The 26452-nt window shown below is 41.7% G+C and overlaps 1 protein-coding gene and 1 non-coding gene across 6 annotated transcripts in view; one reads left to right on the top strand and one right to left on the bottom strand.

The window, feature by feature from the left end:
- Positions 1-26452, top strand: part of SNX30 (sorting nexin family member 30) — a 116219-nt gene that overhangs the window by 58368 nt on the left and 31399 nt on the right. For all 5 annotated transcript variants that reach the window (XM_053204780.1, XM_053204782.1, XM_053204781.1 and 2 more), the window contains exons 3-6: positions 7095-7205; positions 20289-20447; positions 24449-24644; positions 26098-26297. In XM_053204780.1, coding sequence (XP_053060755.1) covers positions 7095-7205; positions 20289-20447; positions 24449-24644; positions 26098-26297 — 666 coding nt within the window. The remainder of the gene's footprint in view (positions 1-7094; positions 7206-20288; positions 20448-24448; positions 24645-26097; positions 26298-26452) is intronic.
- On the bottom strand, positions 19906-20010 carry LOC113592926 (U6 spliceosomal RNA). Its single transcript, XR_003412928.1, has one exon. It is a non-coding gene; the product is annotated as a U6 spliceosomal RNA (small nuclear RNA).

Here is a 26452-nt window from a genome sequence, read left to right as displayed (position 1 = left end):
TATAGGTGGTGTTTTAAATTTGTGGATGAGGAAACGGAGACACAGACATATTAAGAAAATTACTCAAAAACATGCAACTGATGTGTGATGGAGCTAGAACTTGAATCCAGATCTGTCTATGCTGTACTTCCACAAGGCATGATTTGCCAGAGAGGGATGGCTCCACCCACTTCCCCAGCACTGTGCACCGTCTACTACCTGGCCTGGCTGTTGAAACTGATGAAGTGGAAATAGACAGGAGCCTTCAGCTTCCTTTAGGAGCTGTCCTCCTCTTGTCTCTTACCCCATCTCCTTAGTAAGCACCAAGTCTTGTGCCTCAACTGGCTCTTCTCAGGCTAGGTGCCACTTAGAGATCAAGGATACACAAGGATTGCAAAGCGGGCGTTAGATTTGATGACAAGGGGCTATCCGTGACTGTGGTGAGCGCAATTGCCCTGGGGTCGTGGGGCAGAACCCAGTTGGCAGTGGGTTCGAGTGAGTGAGAAGAAAGACACGAGTGTTGGTAGTTTGCAGGTGAAGTGAGAACAGGAGCTGGAGGAGGTGTGGACTTGAAGGGAGGGGGGCACTTTTTGTTTGGTTTTAAGGATGGACATGACCTGTGTAAGTGCCCAGAGCCCAGGGTTGCTAGAGGAGACATTCAGGTGAAGTTTGGAGGGGAGGATGAAAGCCGCAGAGCAGAGAGGGCGAATAGCCTGAGCAGAAGTGGATGGAATGAGTGGCCTCTTTTGGGGGAAGTATACTTTTTCCATTGTTTCTAGAGGAGGAAGGGAATTTTTGTCCTGTTTGGTTTTTGTGGCAGCAAGTTGAGGGCTCTGTGCTTCTAGCTACAGTTTTCCCTCGAGGTCTTCTGCTAAGAAGGAAGGGGAGGTTTAGAAGTAAGGCTGAGAAGTTTTCAAGACTTCTACAGGCTTCTCGTTAACTGATGTGGAAAATGAGAGAGAAAGAGCTGACCAAGGAAGTATGAGACTACTTGGCAGTGTTGAGGGTCCGGTGGTAGATTTTATTGTGTCAGTTAGTGTGTTTGCCCGATGTTGCTTTTCCTCTAGGAGCGTGCTCACACACCTGGGTCTAGTAAAGCAGGAAGTGCACGGTTGCATTTTTGCCAAAGTTGTGTGAATGGACACTAGGAAAGGGATATTTAGGATATTGGCAAATAAAAGGGGATAAGTTATGGAATTGATGCTGAATAAGAAAGGAAGTAAATATGGGATTGGACAGAATGTCAAGGAATTGTAGGTTCCAAGAGGCTGCAGAACCAAGGGTGTCGGGAAATGGAAGAGTCTGAAATACAGGAGGTGCTGGTTAGATAGAGGGAGGTCTGAACTTCTGCCAGGTGACAAAGCCTGATGGGAGTGGAAGGAGACGCTGGTGGCTCACAGGTGGGTGTTGTGTGCATGAACCACCTGGATCTCAGGGGCACCCAGACTCTGGAAGGGCTTTGGAAAGGAAGCCCGAGAGCTAGGCACTAGAGTCTTCTGGGAATCAGGAAAAGGATGGGTGTCAGCAGACAACAGGTGTGAGAGGTATAGAGACACATACCTTGATGGCCTGAGCCTCCGAAGGGTTTTCATGGGGCTGGGGAGCAGTGTGGAGTGAAGGGGATAGCAACAGCACCTCTTGGTCTTGGGGGGTGGCGTGGAGTTTGTGAGATGTGAGAAAATGAGCAGCGTTCTACCTGATGGGACAGCAGGGAGGCTGTAGTCCCAGAGGAGAGCCAGCTTTTAGAATCTGAATAAGTGGAAGAAGGACAGGAATTTAATTATGGAATGGGTGTTCCAGAAGGGCTTGGTGTAAAATGAAGCTCTGAGAAAGGAAGCCCCAGGGAGCGTGAGGACAGACCAGAAGCCTCCCTGGTCGTGATTCTCAGGTATTCTCTTAGGGTAGCAGGGTTTTGAAGCAGAATGAGATTAGCTGGCTAATATTTGACAAGGGAAGAGGTCCCTTTGCAGGGAAGGGACGGGGATCCGGCTATGGCTTGGACAGATGACATTTCTGATGAAGATCAAATGTCTCTAGAGTACACTGGTTGTAAATTTTGGATTGAATGGGAATTCTCGAAGGGCTCCAGGCCACAGTAGTTAGGCACATCAGCTCCTGAGGAATAAGAGTTCTTTTGTGGTAAGGTGAGGCCCAATGGACAGATGCTCTGTGGGGTGGGGGGATTGATTGCCCTGTGGATCTGTGCTAGGTCTTCTAAAGTGTTGAATTTGCAAAACAAAAACAAAACACACAAAACACACACACACACACAAAAAGACCACAAGTTGGCAGGGATGCCTAGAGATATTCACATAGAATGATGGCAAAAATGAATATTCTTCAGTACAACTCTTGCACTCTGTTACCTTTTTGTAGATCTGACTTTAGGTGAGTACCCATGACCTTGTGATCTTGTGGGGCATTCTAGATTTTGGAGAGACACAAAACAGTATAGTGGTTGTCTCTGATTATGGAACTGTGGGTGTGCCCTTTTCTCTTTTTTATTGTTACTAGAAAATAGAGCAGAAAAACCCTTTTTACTTTATTTTCCTTACTAAGTTAGACCCTGAATTTCACAGAGGAAAATTTTACTACATGCTCCTGGTTGGAGTTTTTATTGGCCTGCATATTTTAGGAGCACTCTGAGTCTCAAAACTGACTGGGTTTCTCTCCAGAAATCCACAGTAGTGTCTGTGGCCCAGTTTTAGCAGGTGTGCAGAATTCCACGGTGAGTGTGCCTAGCCTCATTTGTGGCTCTAGTTTTTCTCTCTGTCCTTGTTTTTTTTCCCTTGATCTTTCTCACCTTCTAATTTATGTCATTTAATCATATTTCATGTATCATATATCTTTTCTAGAACAAACTGTGATAAAAGTAAAGTATCATGAATATCCTTCTGCTTCATGATAGTTTTTGTTTACCTTATTGCTTTCCACAGCATCAAATTTTTACTCCTTTATTTAAGCCATTATATCCATAAAGGAGCTTTATTTTTTGTGTGTGATTATGAAAGTATATGAGAATTGGGGCACCTGAATGGCTCAGTCGGTTAAGCATCTGATTTCAGCTCAGGTCATGATCTTACAGTCCATGAGTTCTAGCCCCGCATCGGGCTCTGTGCTGACAGCTCGGAGCCTGGAGCCTGCTTCAGATTCTGTGTCTCCCTCTCTCTCTGCCCCTCCCCTGTTCATGCTCTCTGTCTCTCTCTGTCTGAAAAATAAATAAACATTTAAAAAAATTTATAAAAAGAAAGTATTATATGAGAATGGTAGAAGATTTGGAAACAAGGATGGATGTATGAGACACACTACCTAATATGCTAACGAGGCACCTAATAAGGATGAGTATAAAAAGGACAGTTGTCATTATGAGTTCTAGATTTTTTCTAACCTTTTATATCCATATTTTTATTTATTTATTTTTTATTTTTTTATTAAAAAAATTTTTTTTCAACGTTTTTTATTTATTTTTGGGACAGAGAGAGACAGAGCATGAATGGGGGAGGGGCAGAGAGAGAGGGAGACACAGAATCGGAAACAGGCTCCAGGCTCTGAGCCATCAGCCCAGAGCCCGACGCGGGGCTCGAACTCACGGACCGCGAGATCGTGACCTGGCTGAAGTCGGACGCTTAACCGACTGCGCCACCCAGGCGCCCCTATATCCATATTTTTAATACAAATGAAATCATAATGTATGTGCAATTAATTTTGAATTTTGGTGTTTTTTTCTTCAAACTATACTGAAGCAGGGGTGCCTGGGTGGTTAGTGAGTTAAGGATCTGACTCTTGATTTCGGCTCAGGTCATGAGATAGAGCCCCGTGTCGGGCTCCATGCTGAGTGTGGAGCCTGCTTAAGATTCTCTCTCTCTCCTTGTCCCTCTTCTTCTCATGCTCTCTCTCTCTCTCTCTCTCTCTCTCTCAAAAAAAAAAACTATATTGAAGCATATTTGATGTTAAAGATGTCTTACAGACATGATTACTGATAATCATAGAATAAATATCCTATAACTCAACTGTTTTTATTGTTGGACATTTAGGTTGTTTTGATTCCTTTCCTATTTTATTTTATTGTATTTTAAAGTTCATTTATTTATTTTGAGAGAGAGTGCACACAAGCAGATGAGGGGCAGAGAGAATGAGAGACAGAATCTCAAGCAGGCTCTGTGTCATCACCTCACGAACCATAAGATCATGATCTGAGCCAAGATCAAGAGTCAGACGCTTAACTGACTGAGCCACCTGAGTGCTCCATTCCTTTGCTATTTTAAATAGTACCGCAGTGAACATCATTATACAAATGTCTTTGCTACAGTTTGAAAAGTATTTTCTAATGGTAGATTCCTAGAAGTAGAATGGTAGGAATTAAAGACAAAAATAAATAAACCATAAATAAAGGAGAGAACACAGGTTAATATTTTTAAAAGCTTGCAATGGGGACAGCATTCTTATTCATGACACCAAACTGTAGCCACCATAAAGGGAAATAATGGCTGAATTTTAAAATTCTGTATCAGAAAAACCCTTTGCTATAAAGAACTTACACAAGTGAAAAAGACCTGACTGACAATTTAAAAAAAGAAACTCCTCACAAAGAAAATCTATAGCCAACAAATATTTCAAAGGATGTTCTACCCCAATAGTCATTAAAAACAAAAGAAAACAGGGGCACCTGGGTGACTCAGTTGGTTGAGCGTCTGACGTCAGCTCAGGTCATGATCTCACGGTTTGTGAGTTCGAGCCCCGCGTTGGGCTCTGTGCTGATAGCTCAGAGCCTGGAGCCTGCTTCAGATTGTGTGTCTCCCCCTCTCTACCCCTCCCCTGCTCACACTCTGTGTCTCTCTGTCTCTCAATAATAAATATATGTTAAAAAAAAGAAAACAAACAAAAGAAAACAAAGATGATGTACTATTTTTCAGTTGTAAGTCCATTAAAGACAACCACTGGTTGAGGAGAATATGCAGTTAAGAATATAAGTTGATATATTTCTGGAAGCAGTTTGTCAGTTAAAACTACACGTACTCTTTTCTCCAGTAATTCTGTCTTTAGGAATTTAAGAGATTCTTAGATTTGAACTTGCTAACAGAAAGATATCTAAGAATTGTTAGAGACTTAGAAAATATGAGTGAATGAATGGATATGCATAGAAAAAATATGGAAAGATATAAACCATAATACTAATCATGGGGTTTTTTTTCCCTCTTAATTTAAGAGAGTTTATGACCGATCTTTATTTTTTCTTCTTTTATTTTTCCTGAAGTTTTAAAATAAGTATGTCTAACCTGAATAAGTCGAAGGGGAAAAAAAAAAAGCCAGTTCCCCGACAGTGAGCTTGTTTACAGTGGAAACAAAACTTGTGTTTTATCATACTGCTTTTTATAGTTACCAAATACTGATTTCAAAGTTAGACACGTTACATAAACTACAATTTATGAAGAGGATTTTCAAAAGCATAATAAAGAGAAGTGATTGGTTGATAACATGTAACGTTTAGGAAGGCAAAAAGTAGACTCCTCCATCACTGCATTTACAGTGAAAACAGGTTGCGTTTGCCACACATCACAATCCACCTTTTATGGGCCCATCGTCGGCAAGTCCTCAGATGGATCCTGGTGGGGGATTTGAAGAATGTCCCTTCCAACCCTCTTCTTACTGTTGAGGAAACCTAGGCTCTGGGAGGCTTAGTGGCGTCTCAGGAATCTGGTAGGTGCTAGGAATGCTCCTGCCCAGGCCTTTCCTCACCCAGCCTTGGAAGGAGTGTCAGCCTACCTACCCTTCAAATTTCCATCAGCCTTATTTATGCCTGAAAATTCATCAGCAGTGATTTTTTTTCCTTATAATTCAAGCATTCTTTTTTTTTCCTCCCCAATTCCACAATGCTGATTCACTCGGGGAGTCTTCTAATAAATCACAAACACTTAGGTTGAATGAATTTCCTCACCTCTTCCCACCTGTACCCTCCATCATAGGGGAAGGTTGTGCATGGGACTTTGGAAAGGGGAAAAGCTACAGAAAGAGTTAATTGGGGTTCAGTCCAAGACCGAATCCTTTAATTTCACAATTTTGCTCGGACTGTGTGAGCACGGCTTTTGGGGAGGGTGAAATCATAATTTTCAATGCCAACGCTGTTCCCAGCTTTTTCTTTGATGGCTAACTCTTGTTCATATGTTTTTAAGATTTTCTTAGGGTCATGGATTAAAACAGACTTTCGGCCTGAAAGGGTAAATTTATAAAATGTAGCTTGAGCCATTTTTATTTTTGACCTTTCATTTCTGAGAGCTCTGACTGTGGTATATAGTCTATACCCTCATAGGGGAAAATGCTTTAGCTGAGACATGGTTTTAGTCTGGGCAAACTAACGTGTAAAAATCTTGTTTTGGTATAAATTAATTTCATTTTATTTAGCACTGGTTTTCATTACCAGAGTGCTGCAATCGCAATTTCAGAAAAATTAACAAGAACAGAGATGAGATGAATATTTTTCTGCAGTCCAATGACATCTTGGCATTCCTTTCTAGTTTTTTTTCTAATCATCTAAAATACAATATAGTTCCAAGGTTATGGTTTTCGCAGAATATGGCACATGAAACAAGACTTTTTCTATTTTCATCCAATCTGGCTCTTAAACGAGCAGGTGTGCCCTTAGCTCTTTCTGTCTGCTTGTCTTCCCTCAGCCTTTGATAAAACTTGTCAGCATATTCAGCAGAAGGTGGAGACTTCATTTCTTTTAACAGAAAACATGGATTGGGATTCAGTAGCAATATCCTCAGAATTATTCTGCTAAAAGAAATCCTCAAAGTTAAGCCTGGAGGAAATGAATCAAATGTTTCTAAACACATTCTGAGGGATAGTGGAGTTCCATTTCCTAAGAGTAGGGGGAAAAAAACAAAAACAAAAGCCTCGACATTTTCATTCTAGATCCTGGACTTTTGAGCCAGGCCCTGGGGGCCTGGACTCCTCATTTTGTGTTGGTAATTGCTGCCTTTTGGCTGGTGCTTTGGTGGAAGGAAAGTGTGTTCTTGCCCAGTTTGGTTTTTCAAAGAGAGCTTTTTTCCTTCCTTTCTGCCAAGACATGGTACTATTCCCTTCGACTTACTTTGTTCCACCCTTCTTATTTGCAGAGTACACGGGTAGAGTTTGACCTGCCAGAATATTCTGTTCGTCGAAGATACCAGGATTTTGACTGGCTGAGGAACAAACTGGAGGAATCCCAGCCGACTCATCTCATTCCCGTAGGTACTAAGTCATTACAGCTGGTTCCTCTCTTTTCCTTCGTTGTCCTTCCTGAGGATGTTTACTCAGCCCTCACCCCTTAAATTCAGGGCAGATTCTGTCTTACCTTTTATACCACATTCTCGCACCAAACGTACATGAAACATTTTCACAGATGCTGTCCAATGTATCACGTTTGGGGTTTTGGCTTCCGGTTTGCTGTCCTCATGCTGGTTTCTTGAGTAGGCTGGGGTAGATTTTCACTTTCATTATGACAGTTTTTTGAGGTATAAAGAGTCCTAATTCTGATTTGCTGCCACTGAAAGACTGTCTGTTTTACTACCTTTCCAGACATACGTTCTTGAGGTTTGGGCAGCTGCCACCAGGTGATGCCTCGCATGACAGCCAGCTGGGCTCTCTTTAGACACACGGGTAGTTCAGGGAGCAGGAATCTAGCACGGCGCCATTCAATCCTAGTTTTTCATTTCAAAAACAGACCCCAAGCCACCTAACTCCGTTTACAGCAGCAGCATAATATTTATCTATTACTCATAACTACCCATTAAAAAAAAACAGAACTAGAGCAAATAAAATTTAAAAGACTACTTAAATCAACATACATATTGAGTACTTTTCTGACTACTTTTTTTCCCCCAGTAGAAATAACAACCATTTAGACCCCAGATGTTTCTTGGGTCTTTGGGGACTTGAGCGCAATTTGGGTCATAAAACTCTTCAGAGGGGCGTTATCTTTCAGTGAAACCCTTGGTTGAATAACTTCTTAGCACTGCCAATTTTCGTGTTGCGCATGCATCTTCCGGTGCTTTCCCGCCATGGTTCGAAGAGGCTGAATATGCCATGATAGAAATGATGGAGTTTGCCGGGGACTGCATTCTTTCTCAGGGGAAGAAACTCATTTTTAAGCAGTTGGAACTGTTACTTAAAATAGAATCGTAATTGGGCAAAACTGGCAGCTGTGAATCATTTTTTTCATAGACTTTGTATTCGACAACAGTTTTAGATTTCCAGAATGATTGCGAAGGTAGTGTAGTGGATTCTCATATAGCCCACACCTGCCTTTGCCTAACGTTTTACATTAGTATGGCACATTTGTCACAATTAACGAACCAGTAAGGATTCGTGATTACTGACTAAAAGTCCTTTATTCAGATTTCCTCAGTTTTGCCTAATGTCCTTTATCGGTTCCAGGATCCCATCTAGGATGCCACCTTCCTTTTAGCTGTCATAGCTCCGTAGGTTCTTCTTGGTTGTGATACTTTCTCAGGCTTTCCTTATTTTCTATGGCTTTGACAATACTCAAAACTGTCAGGCGTTTTGTGGAATGTCCCTCATTTGAGATTTGTCTGATGTTTTCCTCATGATTAAACTTAGGGTAATGTGTTTTGCTGGGGGCAGGGGAAGTGCCATTCTCATCACATCATACGAAAGGTACATGCTATCAGCAATATTTATCACTGTTGGTATTAACCTCGATCACCTTATTTGACATAGTGCTTGTCAGGTTTCTCCACTATACGGTTACTCTTTTTTCTCTCCTGTTCCATGCTGTACTGTTAGGAAGGAAGTCAGTCGTTCTTTATGTTTACCTCACACTGTGCCTGAGGGGGAATTATGCTCCACCTGCTGGCAGCTAGTGTATTTGAAGTTTGGTTAGACAGAGACACCTGCTGGTAGCACTCATGCATCGACCCTGAAGCCAGAACTGAAAGAGGATGGAAGTCTCCAGAATGCCTGGGGAATGAGTATCTTTGAGTATGGTTTCCTGTGGTCAGGGTAGAAACAATGAGTAGGAAAGTACTCTAGAAGCAAATGGAGACATAAATTTATTCATAAATTCTTGGTACATGTTTGGGGTGGAGAGAGATATAATATAGGAAGGCATCTGTAACTCAAACATGAAAGTCGAACTGGAAACAAATTCTTGTTTTCCCCTTCAGAAGTCATCCTCCAGCAACTTGACTAGAAAGTGTCTATCTGTTATTAAGCATCGACTTTGTGTTAGTCTTTTACTAGGCCTGGTAAGTACTGTGGGGGAGGTCAGGGGTTATAAGATGGACAAGGGACCCTGCCTAGAAAGTTTGTTGTCAAATAGAGACCTAGTAGACATGCAACATAACTATTGTTTATATTTTCATTTTTTTAATCTAAAAAACGGGTTTATTAAGATATAATTCCTACACCATACAATTTGCCCATTTAAAATATACAAGTCAAGGGCTTTTAGTATATTTAGTATTAGTATTTAGCATATTTGTATATCAATATTTAATATATTTAGTATACAGAGTTGTGCAACCACTAGCATGATCAACCTTAGAGCCTTTTCATCATCCCAAAAGAAACCTTCCTCTCCTTGCTTGTAACTCCTAAACTTGTCTTTTCCAGCACCTGGCAACCACTAATCTCTCTGTCTCTATAAATTTGTCTATTCTGCACATTTCGTATAAAGTAGAGTCGTACAGTATATCGTCTTTTGTGACTAGATTTTTCTCACTCTGCATAATGTTTTCAAGGCTAATCTGTGTTGAGGGACTTGTCAGGACTTCATTACTTTTTATTTTCGAATAATATTACATTGTATGGACCTGTCACTTTTAGTCTACCTGCTCACATTTGATGGATGTTAGAGTTATTTCCGCTTATTGGCTACTATGAGTAACGTGGCTGTGAACATTCGTGTGCAGGTATTTGTGTGGTCTCATTTTTCTTGGGTGTATACCTGGGAGTGTCATTGCTGAATCATATGTAACTGTATATTTATTTAATCTTGTAAGAAACTGCCAGGCTGTCTTCCAAAATGGCTGCATCATTTTGCGTTCCCACCAGCAGTGTATGAAGGTTCCAGTTTCTGCACATCTTCCTCAACACTGTTATTATCTGCCTCTTTGATTATAACTCTCCTAGTAGGTGTGAAGTGGTATCTCCTTGTGGTTTCGATTTGCATTTCCCTGACGGCTGAATGTTTTTTACGTACTTCTTGGCCATTGGTCGTCTTCCCTGGAGAAATATCTTTAAGATCCTTTACCCATTTTAAAATTGGGTTATCTTTTTGTTATTGAGTTGTATTAGTTCTTTATATAATCTAGACACAAATCCCTCATTAGAGATAACAATTTGCAAAAAGTTTTACTGATGAATGAGTTGTCTTTCTTTTTTTTTTAACTTTTTTAAAATGTTTATTATTTATTTTTGAGAGAGAGAGAGACAGACAGACAGAGCATGAGCAGGGGAGGGGAGGCGAGAGAGGGAGACACAGAATGCAAAGCAGGCTCCAGGCTCCAAGCTGTCAGCACAGAGCCCAACATGGGCCTTGAACTCATGAAATGTGAGATCATGACCTGAGCCGAAGTTGGGTGCTTAACTGACTGAGCCATCCAGGTGCCCCTTTCTTTACTTTTCTGATGGTGTCTTTTGGAAGTGCAAACGTTTTTTATTTATTTATCTGTTTATTCTTTCACTGTTTGTGCTTAAAGGTGTCTTATCTAAGAAATAATCGCCTAATCCTAGGTCATGAAGATTTACACCTCTGTTTTCTTTTAAAAATTTTACACGCTAAAATCTTTTTTATATGCTAAATGCTTCTAAAATTTTATGTACTAAAAGGCATGTAGCTCATACCTTTTAGTTTTTTATCCATTTTGAGTTCATTTTTGTACAGTAAGTTTTCATGTCTTTAATGAGGCGGAATATCTTCCCATGACTTTATTGGACTTTGGCATTTCTTTTATGACTTGCCTCTTCATTTTATGTTGTTTTTATTGGTTTGTAAAAACTCCATATCTGCAAACGAAGTTACCCTTCATTTTTGTACATTTAAAAAGCATTTGTTCTGGAGCGCCTGGGTTGCTCAGTCGGTTAAGTGTCCGACTTCAGCTCAGGTTATGATCCTGCGGTTTGTGAGTTCGAGTCCCACACTGGGCTCTCGTGCAAAGCCCGTCTCAGATCCTCTGTCTCCCTCTCTCTCTGCTCTTCACCCTCTCTCTCTCAAAAATAAACATTTAAAATTTTTTATGAAAACATAAAGAAGCATTTGTTTTGATGTGACATGGGAGGACCGTCCTTTTTTCAGGTGGTGAAAACCACTGTTGTGTTTTTCTGTTGTTCCAGAACCACTTATGAGTAATCATTCATTTTTATCATCATTTGTGCATCAGACCAAATCATGCATTAGACTTGCGTGTGCTTGGGCTGCTTCTGATCCTTTGGTTCATTGATCTTTCTAGTCTGGTACCCCTCCTACACTATCTGAATTATTATGACTTTACAGAACATTTCAACATCTGGTTGTACAGGTCCTCAACTCGCCTCCACCTGCCAATATACTTGTTTTCAGGGCTTTTCTAGATGTTTGCACATTTATTTTTCAAGATGAACTTTAGAGTCTTTTGAATTAGTTGGAAAATTTGGGAGAATGAGTTTCTGGGTGTGTGTGTGTGTGTGTGTGTGCGTGTGTGTGTGCGCGCACGCACGCGCGCCAGTTTAAGTCAGCTATGGTTAAAAATGTGTGAGAATTCCTGACCTTTCCGATTCTACTGCTTGTGTTAGGAACATGGAGATCAAGTTCCCATTTTACCTGGGCTTCATTGGGACCATATGCAGTTGTAAGTGAACAGCCAGCCAGACTGTGGTTCTAGGGATAAACCCACATTCTTTCATTTTCCTTTCCCCATTGACTGTCCTCAGGCCTGTTTCCAGCCCCTCTGACTCTGAACTTGGCAGCTTCTGGGGCTGTACTGGAGAAATGCAGCCCTTTACTTCCTAGGCCAACCTTTCCTTTGCCTGAGTAGAATCACAAGATGGTCAATATTGACTGACTTTTCTCTCAATTCAGTCTTTTCTGCTTTGTGTCTTTAACAAATTCTGGCCTGTTAACAGTACTTTGATATTTTCTAGGGCTGCAGCACACACACATATATAAGTAAATATATATGTGTGCATTAGAGAGAGAGAGAGAATGCACGCACGCAAGAGGGGGAGGGGCAAGGAGAGGAGAGAGAGAATCACAAGCAGGCTCTGCATTGTCAGTGCAAAGCCCCATGTAGGGCTTGAACTCACGAACCATGAGATCATGACCTGAGCCGAAACCAAGAGTCTGATGCTTAACCAACTGAGCCACCCAGGCTCCCTCTATATATTTTATTCTTTTTATATTTATTGCTTTATTGCTCTGCAACTTGAAAAGCAGAAATGCTCACATGTTCTTAAAAGGTCACCTTACACCTAGAAGAGTGCTGGATGTGTCTGTCATCTAGTAGTGACAACTCACTGTATTATCTTTATAGTCAGAGTCGCAGGAACGTCTTCATTGTAACATGGTTCTTGTTTCCTAGTTTATTTTTTGGCTCAGAAGTTGGTTTTAATACTTCTTTTGCTGGGGGCACAACCAGTTATGACAACAGATAGATCTCATGATTTGATGGGTGCGGATAGATTTTGGAGACGAAGCACAAGCATTTATTAAACTCTTTAGTGTTTCATTGTACTGGGAAATTTAACGTTTGCTTCAATTTTTGTGAAGGAAGCTTTGCTGGAAGGATGCATTCCTATTAATTATATACCCAGTTCGGTAGCGGTAAACTGGTAGGAATTATTAAGAAGAAATTTGTCATGCAGCAACTGTTTTTCTTAATGTGAAATGATCACTAAAAATTCTAACTTCATTTTCTAGTTGGTTCCTCTTTTTTGTACTGTTAAAAAAGCATATACATACTTTTAGCTTACTTAGTAGGTTAAGTTAATAAGTAGTTGAACATTGGTTGAGGTTTCAAGTACTTTGAATTAAACCAAGCTTGATGGTGGTTCTTTATGGGGGTAAAGTTTCTTATCTTGATGCTCTTTTATTTATTTGTTTGTTATTTTTTTCTTAGGAGCAGTGTTTTCTGTTTGTTTGATAAGGGTAGGAAAATTAGTTTTCTGTCATGTAGTGGGTGTACTGCTAAGTATTTGTTGAATTGAAATGTGCCATTCATTGCAAATTAATATTTGACGAAGAAGCAATTTAAATGCTGACAAGGGGAAGTTGGACCGTTTCAAGATTGAGCAATTGAAATCTTTGTCCAGATTTCGCACTCCAAAATAGTAGCTTTCCATGACAATCTACAAGAAGCATGCTTTTGTTTCACAGATTATAAGATACTGTCTTATGAATTATTATGAAACATAATACACGTGAAAGTGCTCTACCAAAGTATCAAGTGCTATAAAAATGTAAATGTTTTATAAGATTATACCTTGAAATATTTAATAGGTTATTGTAATGCTTTGCAAATAGGATTTTTTGTAGGTTCAACATGTATGGGCATGTGTAGTTTTTAAAAAACGTCTTCCTTATGGAAAATGTTAAATATACGAAAGCAGAGTGATTCAGTGCAATGAACCCTCATGTACTCACACCCAGTTTCGGCATTTATCCCCAGTGGCCAATCTTATTGCATCTCTATTCTTACTCCCCCTCACGCGCGCGCCAGCGAATTTTTTGTTTTTGTTTTTGTTTTTGTTTTTTTTAAGTGATTTAAACAACAAAAATGTATTACTTTATAGTTCTGGAGGTCAAAAGTCCAAAACTGGTCTCAGTAGATTAATATCAAGGTGGAAGGTCTGCATTTCCTCTAGAAGCTCCAGGGAGGAGTTTGTTCCTCGCCCTTTCCGGCTTCCAGAGGCTTCCTACATCCCTTGGCTCATGGCCCCTTCCTCCACCTTCAAAGCCAGCAGCACAGCCTCTTCTCTGCTCTCTGACATCTGCTTCCATCACCCCAGTTTATTTTAAAAATTGAGGTAAAATTCATATAACATAAAATTCACCATTTTGTTTTTTAAACCCTTTTTTTTAAAGTTTATTTATTTATTTTGAGAGAGAGAGAGAGCACACATGGGGAAAGGGCAGAGAGAGAGGGAGAGCGAGAGAATCCCAAGCAGGCTCCACACCACCAGCACAGAGCCCGATGCGGGGCTCCAACGCAAGAACTGCGAGACCATGACCTGAGCCAAAGTCAGACGCTTAATTGACTGAGCCACCCAGGCACCACTTGTTTGTTTTTTTAAAAGTAGGTCCCACACCCAACACAGAATCCAATGCAGGCTTGAAGTTACAACCCCAAGATCAGGACATGAGCTAAGAACAAGAGTTGGACACTTAACCGACTAAGCCACCCGAGTGCCTCTAAAATTCACCATTTTATTTATTTTTATTTATTTATTGTTTGTTTTAATTTTTAGAGAGCACACATGACCAGGGGAGAGGGGCAGAGGGAGAGAGAGAGAGAGAGAGAGAGAGAGAGAGAGAGAGAATCCCAAGCAGACTCCGTGCTCAGTGTGGAGCCCGAGGCGGGCACTATCCTGTGACCCTGGGATCATGACCTGAGCTGAAATCAGGAGTTGGACATTTAACCGACTGAGTCACTCAGGTGCCCCAAAAGTCACCATTTTAAAGTGTGCAACTCAGTGGCTGTTAGTGTATTCACAGTGTGTTATAATCACCACCGCTATCTAATTCCGGAATATCTTCACCACCTCCAGAAGAATCCTGTACCCGCTAAGCAGTCACTTCTCGTCCCCTTTTCCCCAACCCAACTATTTTGAATTATGTCCTTGAACATTGATTGTACAAGGTTTTGTTTGAACACTTGCTTTCAGTTATTTGGGCTGCATACCAAGGAATAGAATTCTGGATCATATACTAGTTTTACATTTAATTTTTTGAGGAGCCGCCAAGCTGTTTCCCACAGGGGCCGCGCCATTTTACATTCTCACCAACGATGTATGAGGGTTCCAATTTCTCCACTACTTGCTTCCTGTTTTTTCCTGTTTTTTTTTTTTTACCCCCCTTTTATAGCCATCCTAGTGGATGTGAAATGGTATACATATCCCAGAGGGTTTTTAAAAAACATTTTGGCCTAAAAGATACGTGGAAGTTTCACCCTTTGGTCCACTTCCCCTTTGCCTTCTGTTCTCAATGTTTAGAAGGTAATAAAAAGAGCTGGCATGCAGACGACATCTACCACGTGCTTGGAGCTTTGTTGAGCTCCTCACTTGCTCAATTACAATCTATAGATGTGCCTGATTTCATCAGCAACCCAGATTCCTCTGCACAAACAAGTCAGAAGGTAGAAGGTGAGGCTGATTGTAGGCATGTGCCCTTTAAGGCTTGAAATAGGAAGAAACAAATTTCTGAAGCCCTGTACATTTGGGAATAATAATGGTTAGAAGGAAACTTCTGTTTGCAGAAGGATTCACTGCAGGCTTCCTTTAAATAGCACACTTCCCTGATTCATTAAACATAAAGTTCAATGTACTAAATCTGAAGAATGAATAACTATTTCAGATTATCTGTTATGTTAAATGAGGCACACCTAGCCACTTATCTGTTCATTAGGCTTTCCTCCCAAGTCCTGTTCAGCATAAGCAAACCAGAATGTGTTCAACAGGATTCATGAAATACTAACAGAAAAATATCCACTGGATTTGATAATTAGAAAGTCATCAATCACCTTTAAAAGAGCAGTCTCCGGGGGCACCTGGGTGGCTCAGTCGGTTAAGTGTCCAACTCCTGATTTTGGCTCAGGTCGTGATCTCACAGTTCATGAGATTGAGCCCCATGTTGGGTTCTGTGCTGAAAGGGCAGAACCTGCTTGGGATTCTCTTTCTCCCTCTCTCTCTGGCCCACACAAGCACACTTTTTCTCTCTCAAAATAAATAAATAAACATAAAAAAAAAAGGAGTCAGCATTGGATGGGGATAAGGCAGAGAAATGTAGCATTGAAGGCAGAACCAAAGACAGCTATGTTTTGGGTGGAGGAAGGTTGTGGGTTGAGAAGTCAATGGAAGGAGTGGAAATTAAGATAAATGACTAGGGACACCTGAGTGCCTCAGTTGGTTGAGAATCTGACTCTTGATTTCTATTCAGGTCATGATCTTTTTTTTTTTTAATTTTTTTAATGTTTATTTATTTTTGAGACAGAGAGAGACAGAGCATGAATGGGGGAGGGTCAGAGAGAGAGGGAGACACAGAATCTGAAGCAGGCTCCAGGCTCTGAGCTGTCAGCACAGAGCCCGACGCAGGGCTCGAACTCACAGATCATGAAATCAGGACCTGAGCCTAAGTCAGAAGCTCAACCAACTGAGCCACCCAGGCGCCCCTACTCAGGTCATGATCTTTTTGTTCATGGGTTCGAGCCCCACCTCAGGCTCCATGCTGAACATGGAGCCTGCTTAAGATTCTCTCTCTCTCCCTCTGCCCCTCTCCCCTGCTCGTGCACTCTTTCTGTCTCTCTCTCAAATTAAAAAAAAAGAGAGAGAGAAATAATTCTTTCAAAAAGTTGAATGAGCCCCGAAGGAGAGTGGAGAGGATGTAAGGTCAAGGGGTAGTTGGGTTTATTATTTTTGGGTAGAAAGAGAACGAGCCGTATTTTTGTAGACTCAGGAACAGAGCCAGCCAAGGAGGAAATGTTGAAGATACAGGAAAGAGAAGGTATAATTAATTGATGACAACATAAGCATGATCGTGAAGTAACAGGTCAGAGACACAGATGGAATAGTTAGCTTTGTGGTGAATTGGGGAGGTATGTTGTCCACAGGAACCTGAGAAATGGACGTGAGATGTCTATCTGTGGAGGAAGCAACATGGTTAGGGAATGTTTATGTGATGCCCTTATACCTGGTTCCTACTTCAGAGACATGGTAATCCGCTTAGTGTGAAAGGTTGGGGGTTGAGTGTAGTGTTTAAGGACAATGGCTATCTAAGGGAAGGGGGGGAGAACTGATCAAAATAAGGAAGTTATCCTAAAGAACAACCATACCTTATTAAGACAGATTCTCCTGTGCTTTTGACTGGGCCAGAACACTGGGCTGGATGGTCTGTATATCTGACCCCGTCCTGTGTTTCTAATATTCTCCCCAGGCATGAGCGCCACTGGGCGTCCTACTTGGACATCTTACCTCCATGTGGCTCTGTAATTTTATTCTTGACCTGACTCCCCTCTCTTTCTTCATTTCCAAACCTTTCCACTGTGCTCTCTAGAACTCCTGATCTAGTTAAAAGAAGCCCCTCAGTTCATAGCCTCTTCTCTGCATCGTACTCCCACCATCTCAAGATTTCACTGAACATGGCTGACTCTGAAGATCAGTATTTCCTGAAGCTTCTGCCACTCTGACAACAAAGAACCCCCCTGCCCCCCCCCCCGCCACTGTTATTGGTGTTCACTCTGTGGCAGGAATTGTGTAAAGCACTTTCAGCCTAGTAGCTAATTTAATCCTCATAACAACACCAAGAGGCTGGCACTATTGCTAGTTTTTTTTTTTTTTTTTAAACAAAGAAACTGAGGTACCAAGAGATTACAGAACTTGACCGAAGTCAGAAAGCTTGGCAGAGGTGGGATATGAACCCAGGAGGCATGGAACCACAGTCTTTATTTAGGAGTTAAATCATACTGACTTTCCAAAGGCCTTTCAAGTTGAGGGTTTTGTGTCCCCTCATATCTCAAGTGCTGCATTCGAGGGATGTTGATGTTGCCAGTTTCTAAGTCTTTGAAAGGGTTCTAAATCTGGATTGCTTCTTGATTTCCCCACTCCAAACACCTTAGGGGATTCCGCTTCTTGGGGTTGGTGAAGTCCTGTGTCTGTTTTTGTGTGTATGTGCGTGAACTTGAGGGTTTATTTATTTTTAAAGTTCATTTATTTGTTTTGAGAGAGAGAGACAGAGAGAGAGAGGGAGAGAGAGAATCCCAAGCAGGCTCCAAATTGTCAATGCAGAGCCTGACATGGGGCTCCAACTCACAAACCGTAAGATCATGACCTGAGCCGAGATCAAGAGTCAGATGCTTAACTGACTGAGCCACCCAGGTGCCCTGAGGGTTTATAATTTAAAAGAAAAAAAAAAACTATATGGTCAGAATATGGGGCTGAAGGGGGTTGTGGACGTAAATGCTTGTTCCGGTTTTTCCAAATCCTCACCAACATTGTTCTTTTCTTTGTTTTGCTGTTTTTCCTTCCTTCCCTCCCTTATTATGACCATTCTCATGGGTGTGAAATGGTATCTCACTGTGGTTTTGATTTGTATTCCCCTAATGAATAATGATGTGAGTATCTTTTCAAGTGCTTGTTGGCCATTTGTAGGTCTTCTTTGAAAAAAATGTCTACCAATCTTTTGCCCAATTTTTAATGCAAACGTCCTTTTAATATTTCATACCCCAAACATTTTCATATTGCACACTAGCAGACATGCAGTCTCCCTGTGACTGCAGTAACAAGAAAGGCCTTTTAATCAAGCATTTAATCAAGCTACTATGGGAATAGGTCAAAGCTCAAAGATCCCTCAGTAGCCAGGTAGGTTTAAATTGCCCACAATATTGGCTCAAAGTAAATATTACAGAGAAATTTGTTTGGGTAAGAGCAACTGAAATTACATTAAAAAAATTTTTTTAACATTTATTTATTTTTTGAGAGAAAGAGAAGGAGACAGAGCATGAGTGGGGGAGGGGCAGAGAGAGAGACAGACAGACAGAATCCGAAGCAGGCTCCAGGCTCTGAGCTGTTAGCACAGAGCCCAACGCAGGGCTCAAACACACAAACTGTGAGATCATTACTTGAGCCGAAGTCAGCCGCTTAACCAACTGAGCTACCCAGGCACCCCAGGAAATTACATTTTTAAGACTTTTCTTTGCTGTGCAGAAGCTTTTTATCTTCATGAGGTCCCAGTAGTTCATTTTTGCTTTTAATTCCCTTGCCTTTGGGGATGTGTCAAGTAAGAAATTGCTGTGGCTGAGGTCAGAGAGGTCTTTTCCTGCTTTCTCCTCTAGGGTTTTGATGGTTTCCTGTCTCACATTCAGGTCCAGCCACTCTGGAAAACAGTGTGGAGGTTCCTCAAAAAATTAAAAATAGACCTACCCTATGACCCAGCAATAGCACTGCTAGGAATTTACCCAAGGGATACAGGAGTGCTGATGCATAGGGGCATATGTACCCCCAAGTTTATAGCAGTGCTTTCAACAATAGCCAAATTATGGAAAGAGCCTAAATGTCCATCAACTGATGAATGGATAAAGAAATTGTGGTTTATATACACAATGGAGTTCTACGTGGCAATGAGAAAGAATGAAATATGGCCTTTGTAGCAACGTGGATGGAACTGGAGAGTGTTATGCTAAGTGACATAAGCCATACAGAGAAAGACAGATACCATGTTTTCACTCTTATGTGGATCCTGAAAAACTTAACAGAAACCCATGGGGGAGGGGAAGAGAAAAAAAAAAGAGCTTAGAGTGGGAGAGAGCCAAAGCATAAGAGACTCTTAAAAACTGAGAACAAACTGAGGGTTGATGGGGGGTGGGAGGGAGGGGAGGGGAAGTGATGGGTATTGAAGAGGGCACCTTTTGGGATGAGCACTGAGTGTTATATGGAAATCAATTTGACAATAAATTTCATATATTAAAAAAAAAAAAGAAGAACTTTCAAGCATACACCTACACAAAAGATTGGCTTAGAAAAGGTATTTTTTAGCTACAAGGGTTTGCCTAATGTACTTATTTCACATTCATCAAGTTCTTTTACCCCTTGAACTGGGAATAGAATCGAAATATATTTAATTAAAATAATATATTTAAATATATTTAAATAAATTTTTGTGTGATTGATATTGTCTGCCTTCTCTCCTTAGACCATCTTTCCGGCCCTGACTCACTCGTCGTACCCCCTGTGTGTTAAGCAATGTGTAGATAGCCATACTATCGGATTTACTGTCATCCTAGTGCAAAGGCCATGCTAACCTCTGTATTGTTCCAATTTTAGGGTATGTGCTGCTGAAGCGAGCATGACTGGATTTACTGGATAAATATTGACTGACTGTTTGCTGTATTCCAGGGACTATTCTCTAGCATTTTACTTCTTGAGTTCTAAAACTGAGAAGGATAGTTGTGATTTACTACATCTCTGTGTTTCAGAAATGTTTCTGTTGATGCCTACCTAAAGAGCCAACTGAATAAGGAATATGTTCTTGGACAAATGAGTCCCAAGAATTATTTGCTAGCCTGTGGTTTTTCTTTCCACGGTCTTATCAATTACTCTGAATATTTTTCTTCCTGTCTTCATAGCCGCTTCCTGAGAAGTTTGTGGTGAAGGGTGTTGTAGATCGTTTTTCAGAAGAGTTTGTGGAGACCAGAAGAAAAGCTTTGGATAAATTCCTAAAAAGAATTACAGATCATCCTGTGCTCTCTTTCAATGAACACTTTAATGTTTTCCTTACTGCTAAGGTAAGAACAGAATTTTTCATATTCCTCCCCCAAATTAGCATTCTTTGGGCTCTTTTTTTTCTTGAGTTTATTTATTTTGAGAGAGAGAGAGAGAGAGAGCATGCAGAAGAGGGGGTGGGGCAGGGGGAGAAGGAGAGAGAGAATCCCAAGTAGGCCTCACACCATCAGCACAGAGCCCGATACTGGGCTTGATCTCCAGAACCATGAGATCATGACCTGAGCTGAAGTCAAGAGTCAGATGCGTAACTGACTGAGTCTCCTAGGTGCCCCTCTTTGGGCTCTTTCTTAAAAGCTGCTTTGCTCTCTCACAAACCACCTTTGGGAATGGGCCACTATAGTGGATCTCATCAAATTCCTCTATGTTTTTGGTGTCCATTTGCATCATCCTGGTTTCCATGTTAGAATTCAGGAGAAACACCCCCACTGCAGCAGAGAGGAAGTATTTTCACTTGCCTAAACAAAGATAAGTGTTTCCTTGAATTCTTCTTGGCATTTCAATAGGTGAGGCCATTCTGACCAACAAGTGGGCCCTGAAGGAAAGAACATCTAATGAGTGTTTGATAAAGATGTTCTTCACAGGAACCCTGTGAGAGGTTACTCAACCTCTCATTCTACTGATAAGGAAACTGAAGTTCAGGGAATTGGTACATATTCAAGTGGCATCACTTGGGATTTAAAATTAGGTCTTTAAGGCCCCAGAGGCCGAACTTCCGCTCTAAATCAGACTGCCTGACAAAGACTAGTTCAGTGTTGCTTGCCCGCAGCCAAATTCCTATTGGGTGGGCATTTTCCAAGCATTTGCCAGAGAAACATTTGGGTCCCACATAGTTGCCGGATTCTGTGTGTTCACACCCAGGTTGGTCATTCACTGGCTTCTCTGTGCACTTCCGGTTGGCAGAACTGGCAGGAAGTCTGACACACTCTGCCCTCAATGTCTACAGAAATGGGATCTCAGGCTCACACTCTCATGCCAGCTCCTCGCGGCCCCATCTGTTTACTTTCGTGAATCATATTCCCAAACTCAGGCCACAGGTAGTTTGTTTCATGTTGGCAAGGGTGTTGAGGCTCCAGGATTCCCAGTTTTCTTTCTCAAAATGGCAAAATTGAGAAATATTTTAAAGTCAGTCAATTTTAAAGATTTTAGAGAGGGTGCCATTCTCCAGACAATGGAAACCACATGACAAAGTCCTTTAGTATTTTTTTTTTAAACCTCAGTTGACATTTTTTCGCCTCATTGATGACATGCCCATTCATCTTCTCTTTTTTCCCAGAGGCCTGTCCCCCACCGCCCATGTCAAACCCATGTTCTGTTTCAAAATAAGTATTTCCTGGTGAACAGATCCTCGAATATAGTTCTTTCAGCTCATATGCAGAGTGAAATCCATCCTGTTCTCCACACATGCAGCTCAGTGCCTCACCCACGTATCAGGTCGTTGTTCAGGCAGGCCTCAGTCTTGGTCATCTTTACTGAACAGAGAGACAATGGGAGAGAGTGCACGGACCGTGGGTCGTTAGGAATCTATGTGAAAAATAAAGTGGAAAGATTTGTGTGTGGTGGATGGTATTCAGTATGAAAGGTGATGTAAAAAAAAAAAAAAGTCCTTCAGTGTCTTAATCAAAATCCAGCTTCACGCAAGCGAATGCAGAGCATTGGCTCTAAAACAACCAATTCTAACCCTCATTCAGTTCTACTTGCTGAATTAAATGTACCAAATACCCCCATCTTTTCTTTTCTTTCTTTTTGATTGTGGTAAAATACATCTAAAATTTACCACCCTAACCATTTTAAAAAATGCACATTTCAGTGGCGTTAAGTATATTCACACACTTACACGACTATTCATCTTGTGAGCCTGAAACAGTGTACTGCACTGTGTGACATGAAACTACAGTGACTCCCCATCTCCCCCTCTCTTGTCTCCACCTTTTAACACACCTTGAAAACCTTTGTCTTGTTTTTTTGTTTTTCGGTTTTTTTTTATAATTTGTCGTCAAGTTAGCTAACATGCGTTGTATACAGTGTGCTCTTGCTTTTGGAGGTAGATTCTCGTGACTCATCACTTACCTACAACACCCAGTGCTCATCCCAACAAGTGCCCTCCTCCCTTGGTCTTGTTCTTAGGCAAACCCTTTACATGTTCTGTCACAGCGAAGAAAGAGGTATTCCTCTTTCTTGGGATGACCCGATCTTGTCGCAAACCGGAAGTGTCATTACAAAGAAGCCAGTAATGCTCGGAGAGGGTAGAGGAGATGCTCAGTATCAAGCGTGTTCGAATAAGTATTTTTCATCTTTGGCAGAAGGTGTGCAGCAGTCAGGTGCTACTAAATAGCTTCATTCTATATATGAATTGACTTGGTTAACTGGGGGTTCTCTTTTAAGCCTCTACTTGAAATAGAGCTTCTGCAGTCCACCGAGCCCTTTTGGATCTAGCCCCACTCCAAAAAATATTGTAGAAGCAATGCCAAGAACTGCCAGGCTTCAGTTACAATCTTGTGAAAACCTGGTGTCTGCAGGGATGTTTTTCGTCTAGAGTATCTGAGGTTGGAAGGGGAGATGGAGTCTTTAGAAGAACATTCTCTCAGGTAGCCTGACTTCAAAAGGAAGAGGAGAGACTGGACGGGGGTGTGTGGAGGAGGAAATTGCTGCCTTTTTGAAGATGGGTGAGCCCTGGCGTATTTTACAGACTCAAGGATTAGAAGTTGAAGATACAAACAGGAGAGGGAGTGGCCGATGGGGCGGGAGCCTTGCTTGTGGGCGAAGTCTAGCTAGGAAAGAGTGGGATCAAGAGCAAAAGTGAAGGCTTTGGCTGCATAAAGAAGAAGGAGCAGACTATACTTCAGACACTTATGAAGATCGGAATCTGTGATTGTGTGTGATTGTGTGTTGTCACATGGGAGGACAGCTGTGTTAACCGCTATTCCCTGTTGTCTGCTCTATCCCTAAATCAGACGAGGTGACCAGAAAGCAATGGCCTTGTGCTATGTTCCCTTATCTCCCTGTAGACATGCCCTACTAGGACTGGGAATTACTTTTCTGTTTGTATTGAGGGTGGATATAAGGAACAGACATCTGATCTTCTGTAAAACCATTAAAAAAATTTTTTTTAGAGAGTGAGCACCTGCACACACAAGTGAGGGAGGGCTGGGGTGGGAAGAGAGAGCAAGGGGGGAGGGAGAGAGAGAGGGAGAGGGAGAGAGAGAGAGAATGAATCTTAAACAGGCTCCATGCTCATCATGACCCTGGGATCATGACCCTGGGATCATGACCTAAGCCAAAACCAAGAGTTGGATGCTCAACCGAGTGAGCCATTAGGTGCCCCATGAAACCATTTTTGAAGGCATGACATAGAACAATCTGGAGATGCTACAGATTCCTCTTGGAGTTTGATGATAGGAAGTTTATTTGACCTGATAGATTAATATGCTCTTTAAATTTAGATACAGTAGATTATGTAGCTCAATGTATTTCCCGTTTTGCCCTAAAATGTTTTGTTGTTTACAACATCGATCCTTGGCTTGGATTTTCTTGCACTGCTTTTTCTGTCGCTGTTTCCTGCGCTCACCCTCTTCTCCCTCCTTTCTTTATATGGCTTTGATTGAGATATAAATAAATGAATGGAATGAATTTCAGCTCTAGAATTTGTTCCTAAAGATGACTTAGGATATTTTGTATGGGAGAAAGAGACTTCTTCTTCATCTTTGAGTTCGTTGTCTTCTTCATCTTCATCTTCTTCTGTCAGGGACGTTAAAAGAATCGTGTTACAAACAGTGTTGAGTTTGAAGGACAGCATGCTCAGGTGCTCTGCTGAAAGCACACACCTGTGTGCTTGGTGTTTCCAATGGCAAGGGGAGGAGTACTGCTATGTACGTGGTCAGTCCTCTAACTCGGGTCCTTGTTTCCGGAGTCTTCCACGTCCAAGAAGAAACCACCTAAAGGAGTTGGTTCACCGAATCCTGGCTGTGGGAGTGACTGAGTTTGTCTGTTAACATGTCACCCTTAGGACCTGAACGCCTACAAGAGGCAGGGGATGGCATTGCTGTCTAGAGTGGGCGAGTCCGTCAAGCACGTCACCGGAGGCTACAAGCTGAGGAGTCGACCTCTGGAGTTTGCAGCCATAGGCGACTACTTAGATACCTTTGCACTCAAACTGGGAACCATTGATCGAATAGCCCAGCGGATCATCAAAGAAGAAATAGGTGAGCCCTTTGTCGAGATCTTGGTCGTGCCCAGGGTGCGTGTGCGCATTCGTGTGTGCTCAGCAGAATCAAACTGCAGAAATACTGGCACGACAGAACGAGGCCGTGCTTCACTTCTAAAACTAATAAATAAATACAGGGAGCAGAGGAGGTCGTTGTGACCAGACTATAATTTTGCGCTCCATCCTTTGCCCTGCTCTTCAGCCTTGTGTTTGCTTTCGTGGCAGACAGCCACTTCTGAGCTTCCAGGCTTTTCCATGACTCTCTTTCTCTCTCAACTTTAGCTTTAAAAGTGGAGACATTGACTCAACTTCCCTTCATTCATAGGAATGATAATTTAAAAAGCAAAACTTTGGTACCTTTTCTGCCAGAAAGATGGTTCAAAAGGACAGCCTTGAGACCTGTGTTTGCCAAAGTTATGATCCTCATGAGCCTTCAACTTGAAATTGACTCACCTGCCCTACCCCTGCTTCATTTCAGACCCACTCTTCCTGACCTGGGGACTTGTCAGACCTTTCTTTAACCTACCAAGTTGTTACCACCACTTTCTCCCCAGCCCTCTTGTGGTCACCTGCTTCTCTGTATCCCAGAATGTTAGGACCTTTTGTCTTCTCACACATGTGGAGGCCAGAGAGATCAGACCAGTGTTGACAATCATGCTGGCCCAAGATCTGACACATATTGAAAAGAATTCTCCAGCAGCAGCCATCCACTGGTTACTAAAAAATGGCAACGTTTTGCTTTAAAGGCAAGAATCCTGGTGACAAATGATGGGCTAGATTTTCTTTCTGAGAGTAAATTGACATTTCCCCTTGTTCCCTGTACTTTCATTATCCTCTACCCACTGGTGGTATTATGGCCTGCAGGTGCTAGAGATAGCTTTTGGTACCATCCACATCTAAGGAGCATGTGGAATAAATTCTGATGGGACGAAGGTGTTGGGGTTACCTCTGAGTGAGAGTAATTCTGCCTACGTAAGACCACATCCATATCAAAATACTTCCTAAAATCCCATTATTTTTCCATTGTGACTGGTTTTTCTTTCCTTTAAAAACATCCCCCTAAACCTATGTGAAACTCTGTCCCCATTGCTGCTAAAAATCTGTCTTCACTCTATGAGTAGGTGAGTGGTTATTTTTGAAGATAGTTGGTGGATGTAGCTCCTACCACTTCCCCCAGAAAGCACTGTGGTCCCCATTATCCAGAGTCATGGCATTCCCATTATGGGGTAAAGTCAGGTGATGTTATGATATTAACTATAAGATGGGTGTTTAGAGATTAAAAAAATTATAAACAATGTTGTGTTTAAAGGAGAGCACATTCAGGTCAGTGAATGGCCAAGGAAATACATCTGACTATAAGGAGTTCTTGTTACTGAGTCAGTAATACCAGTGATACCAGTGATTGTCTTAATTACCAGCCAAGGCTTAATTAGTTTCTTTTTCCCCTTCAGAGTACCTTGTAGAGCTGAGAGAATACGGGCCTGTGTACTCCACGTGGAGTGCGTTAGAAGGGGAGCTAGCTGAGCCCCTGGAGGGCGTTTCAGCTTGCATTGGCAACTGCTCAACGGCCTTGGAAGAGCTAACGGATGACATGACAGAAGACTTTCTACCTGTGCTCAGGGAATATATTTTATACTCTGACTCTATGAAGGTAAGCATGCTCACTTCTCGTGCACTTAAGTAAGTTCCTTGTTTTAGTCATTTTCAAAAAGTAACTATTGCCTATTCACACGTAGTGTAGTTTTCCTTCTTCATGGGTGGGTAGGATCACACATATGGACTGACCTCATAGACATATAAATAGAA

Source organism: Acinonyx jubatus, chromosome D4 (genome assembly GCF_027475565.1).
Source record: "Acinonyx jubatus isolate Ajub_Pintada_27869175 chromosome D4, VMU_Ajub_asm_v1.0, whole genome shotgun sequence".
In the NCBI taxonomy this organism is placed as follows: Eukaryota; Metazoa; Chordata; class Mammalia; order Carnivora; family Felidae; genus Acinonyx; species Acinonyx jubatus.
Note: the sequence above shows the minus strand (reverse complement) of the source record. Positions and strands in the feature narration are given on the sequence as shown.